This window comes from Pyrus communis, chromosome 12, assembly GCF_963583255.1.
Source record: "Pyrus communis chromosome 12, drPyrComm1.1, whole genome shotgun sequence".
Taxonomy (NCBI): Eukaryota; Viridiplantae; Streptophyta; class Magnoliopsida; order Rosales; family Rosaceae; genus Pyrus; species Pyrus communis.
This window is the reverse complement of record NC_084814.1, coordinates 8,251,727-8,256,732: the sequence shown is the minus strand read 5'-3', so window position 1 is coordinate 8,256,732 and position 5,006 is coordinate 8,251,727. Positions and strand designations below refer to the sequence as shown.

The window sequence follows — 5,006 nt, the reverse complement described above, 5'->3', positions numbered from 1 at the left end:
TTCACGATTTTTCTCCATATTCGAAAAATATCCGAATTCTAATCCCAAATTCGTCCCATTAAAATGGTTACCCACAATTATCATAATTAACAGGTTGAATTGCTATCCCTACCTCTTCGGAAGTGGGTAATTGGATTTCAGCTATAAACTTTAAACTCGGAAATGGTAGTGGGTCCATGCTACGTAAACAGCTTCAGTTTAGTTTTAAAAAGCACCTAAACAAAGAAAAGAAAATTCATGATGCAGTACAGATCAAGGATCCGGATCAATGCATGTCTATGCAAAGGCTAATTAACATATTAATCTGGGGATCCGATGAATGGTGTTTTTCATTTTTATTTTTATCGTTTTTATTTTTATTTTTTATTTTTTTTTTAAATATGTATTACTTTTGGGGATCGTGCATGATTTATCTCAAAGCATGGTTCATGTGCACATTTATAATTCATTTCTCATATATGAATGTAGTACATAACAAATATGAACTCACACTTATTAATTCCACCTAATCTTTTATTTTATTTAGATAAAAAAAATCTCTAATCTATAAACAAATAAAATTGAATAAAATAAATTAACCTTTTGTTTTATTTAATTTCAGCATAAATATTTAAGTACATAATTGATGCACAGATGCTTCATCTTAGCAAAACCCAGCAGTACTATGAATACTTTTACAATATTATTCAACTCCCTAACATACACTTTTACGAATATTACCACCTGTACATTTTATTAGGCAATTTGGTATCGCTAGCTGTTTCTTTGGTTGGTGAGGAAACCTCTTAAGAAGCAGGTCTAATCGTCGACCTTCCAAGAACAGTAACAGATAAAATTCAACACCAAGAACTTAATAAAAAGTAAGGCAGCAGACATGGTACTTTGTAACATGTAAGCACATTTGAATTTTGACTACTACTCTCTCCTCACTAGTACATTATTAATAAAGATTAACTGCATGCTTTGTATTTGATTAGTTGATAGTTGTGCTTAATTTTTCTCCCACCTCTAATGTGTTGATACCATTTACTTCCACATTACTGAAGCAATCCATACCAAAATCATGAATACCAAAGTCTTGGCAGTCCAAAAGCCATGTCCAATTGTTATCCCAATTAGATTGGAAGCCCATTCCATTATTCTCAGTGATATTGTAATTGATCCCTCCTTGATCAAGTTCTACTTGATTGTTGTCGTTCCACAATGCATCAATCAGAGGTGTTTCATCCATCCATAGGGTGTTCATTAACAATTTGTCGTTGCAAATGCTGTCTAACAACACTGATTCAGCGCCTGTTGAGGAGTTTTCAGTGGATGAGTTTATGTCCTCCGATCCTGATGAATTCACCATAATTTGATCATTTTCTTGTGAATTGTGGAGACCATTTATAGACTTATTAGCTGGCAAATTATTCTCATGATCACTATGATCATGGGAAGATGATGATGAGTTATTTTCCTTAATATTGGACGGCAACTCTTCTTCTTTGTGGAGGGGTTCATGCGTGACAGGATCAATTCCCATCCTAAGAAGCTTTTTCTTGATATGGGTGTTCCAATGATTCTTGATCTCATTATCTGTTCTCCCTGGTAATCTGCCTGCAATCTTGGACCACCTATATGTCCAAAACAAGCAGAGAAAACCATATATATATATATATATTAATTAGTAAAACTTGTAATAATGATCATAAGCTTAATGCTTCTCATAAGTTATCAACTAATTAAATGTAGGATGCATGTAATAGCACTAGCTTAAACTTAAACCTATAAGCAAGCAAATGTTGAGGGGTATCTTACTCTTGAGCCTTATGCATACAATATGATATGAAGAAGTTAAATTAATGCATACATCTCCATTTTATGAGAGCGTGATCAATAATATGGGTAGTAAATATGATATACGTAAAAAAAACACCTTCTAAACCAAGAAATTGAAGGTCATTTTCTTTAACGTGTCAATCTTAAGTTTTTGTTTTGTGGAACGCATTAATCCACAGCATCAACATTTTCAGCTTTATGGAGAAAAGAAAGTTTGAAACCAAGCTTGTAACTCAAGAAAGAAGAAAAAGAAGAAATGATGTCTTTTATAGTATATATAATAAAATTAAGATGAAAGGTGAAACAACCTTTTTCACCACCAAACACCATTCTTAATTAATAAAACAATTAACACATGTACGGATTCATGCTCCCAAACACAAATCTAATGCTGCATGATTGACATGTACATGTACATGAATCATGCACATAGAAACTTGAATATTAGAGGGTGACCTATTTCCAAGACGAGCGTGGAGATCAATAACCAACTGTTCTTCAGCTTCAGTGAGGAGGCCTCTCTTCAAGTCGGGGCGGAGATAGTTCGTCCAACGGAGCCTGCAACTCTTACCACACCGGCGAAGGCCAGCGAGTTTAGGCACAGCTCTCCAGCAACACTGGCCATTGGTGAGAATAAAGCTGATGAGCTTCTTGTCCTCCTCAGCAGTCCATGGCCCTTTCTTTACCCCAAGTTTGTCACAACACGGTTGCCTTCCCATACCAACAAAGTACTTTGACTAGCTAGGAAGCACCAACAAAGTACTCAATTAGGCTCACCAACGCTACCAGTAAAAACCTTGAAGACCCAAAAGGTCTACCCCTACCTTTATATAAAGTCCTTAGTCCTCACCTTTGCCGGCCTCATGTCATGTCCAATAAAACTAATTTATCAAATTCGCACATACACAAATTATAATATTCTAGAGAGAGAGAGAGAGAGAGATTTTAGGGTCCACCATTGGGTTGTGAAAGGGATGTCGGAACTACATTGTGTTAAGGTGTGTCTAGCTTCAGAAAATGGGTGATGGTGAAAGATTGGTGACCTAAAGGCACAGAGAGAGAGAGAGAGAGGGAGAGAGAGAGAGAGGGGGGGGGGGGGGAGAGAGAGAGATTAGCTTACATGTAATAAGCATCCAAATATTTTCTTCCTATTTTCCTACACAAACCCACTGCGCTTTGATTGCACTCTTACTCAACCATTCCATCACCCATTTCGTCATCACCACGTTTACGTGTCCTTATCTTGATGGAGTATGATCCGGTGTTGCTCTTTTAAGTTTTAAGCCTAATTAATATTGCTTTACATTAACAACATGAAGCGCTTGATAAGTAGATGAATATTTAAGTTTGTTTTAATTTCTGATTTTGTTGATTAAGGGAAATTAAGCACTCAGATGGGTTTCATTATGTCGACGAAATCATGTTTATTCACCTAATTAAATGTATGTGTATATTGTGTTGTGTCATCTCTTCTTCAAGTTGTTTCGTGACTTTGGCAAGTGGCTCAAGTTCAACAACCCATAATGAGGCCCTAGCCGTTTCTATATATGTGCATGTTCATTGAACTGCCCAATTACAGAATTGCAGCACCTGGCATGGAAATCTCTAGAATTTCCTTGAATTTGGGTTGAATATCACTTAGTAGACTATGATATGGAGCAACGATTTGTCCCTCTTGAAAGCCCCAAAAGTTTAAATTAAAGAAAAACTGTAAAAATTTGTATATGTGCATGAATTAATATAGTGGGTGTATATATATACACACACGATTGTATACACGTATATACAAAATTATTCTATAAATATATATGTGTATCTATGCAAATTTTCTATGTTGCAGTTAACTGCATTCTTTAAAAAATAAATATACTGTTGATATGTCGTCGGTTTAATCAGTCATTAATTAGTATTGCAAACTTATAGTTGATATGTGATATTTATGATCGTCAATATTTTATCCACAAATTCAGTTAATTAGTATAGCATAGTTGTATATATGTGTATATGTAGAATATTTTTTGGTGAAGTAACTAATTAAGAAAACCATCAACAACTATATTGTCAATGATGCATTTGACTTTTTCTTTGTACGTACACATAAGATCAACCATGTGAGATCGGTACTCCTTTGCCATATCACACTTCTCACCGTGGTCTAAACTAGACATACTATCAACGCCGATGTACATTTAAGCTACTTACCATTATTAGGGAACTTTAACGAAAAGTTCCCGATACTATTCACGTTAACAAAAAATCATATTTTTACCCTAACAAATCAATCCTAGTATTATTCATTTTACCCTTTATTTTGTCTTTATCGTTAAAACTCAAAGTTTTCAAACATTTTTCCATTAGTTTTCCTCCATTTTACAATTTTTTACTAGTTTATATATTATCTATATATTTCAATCCATAAACTGCATGCACTTGAAGCATTGGAAGTCCTCGTCACCGCTTGTTATAATCATCCAATTTCTAAACCTAGCTAATGTCGTTGATAAGTAAGCATGCATGCATGCATGCATGCATGTGTCATCCATTAACAAGCCCGTCCATATATGCGTGCAGATCTTAGTAAAACATCTCACAACTCGCAAGAAATAGTTTACTACTTTCGCCACGGACCATATATGGAAAAGTGGTTGTTATTGACACACCCCGATCGAGATCAGGGCATGTTGGCCGTCACGTGGAAGTGACGTAACCATGTGCACAGTGCGGAAGCTAATAAAATAATAATGGAAATAGCAAGACGAATAAATAAAAACTGGTTTACATAAAGTAATAACAAATGCAAGCGTAAGTGTGACGCTAAGTTCAGAGCATAAAACCTAAAGTAGTCCAAAAGAAAAAGACGCAACACTAGTACACCCGAACGTGGCCCTACGCTGGTGATCGTCTGTCAGAAATGCCGGCAAAGTCCTCTGGGAAACCACCAAACCTGCTAATCAACTAGAACCTGAAGGGGTGCAAAACAAAAGCGTGAGTGGGCAAAAACAAAGCTTTTCGAAAACCATTTAACAAATAAATTCTAACCCCTCGTTGTAAAACCTGTATACTTCCCAGAAAATAGACATGTATAAAATATCAATCATGCTCAAGAATATGCCGTGCCAAAATCTCAGGATAAAATGCAAGTGCTCAGGTATAATCATATCACTGTCATAAAATCAGGCAGCCGG

The 5,006-nt window shown here is 35.5% G+C and overlaps 1 protein-coding gene across 1 annotated transcript; it reads right to left on the bottom strand.

Moving 5' to 3' along the window:
- Nucleotides 1–973: 973 nt before the first annotated feature.
- LOC137711640 (MYB-like transcription factor ODO1) lies at nt 974–2,543 on the bottom strand. The gene is made up of 2 exons (XM_068450894.1): nt 2,278–2,543; nt 974–1,616 (listed from the first exon to the last, which is right to left on the bottom strand). The coding sequence occupies exons 1-2, from the start codon at nt 2,538–2,540 to the stop codon at nt 974–976; spliced, it is 906 nt and encodes a 301-aa protein (XP_068306995.1). The 5' UTR covers nt 2,541–2,543.
- Between the last annotated feature and the right edge of the window lie 2,463 nt (nt 2,544–5,006).

Excerpts from the sequence above, each read along its gene's own strand:
- LOC137711640 (XM_068450894.1), bottom strand. The coding sequence starts at position 2,540 with ATGGGAAGGCAACCGTGTTGTGACAAACTTGGGGTAAAGAAAGGGCCA. Across the intron at positions 1,617-2,277 it reads CACGCTCGTCTTGGAAATAG|GTGGTCCAAGATTGCAGGCA; the intron begins GTCACCCTCTAA and ends TTGGACATATAG.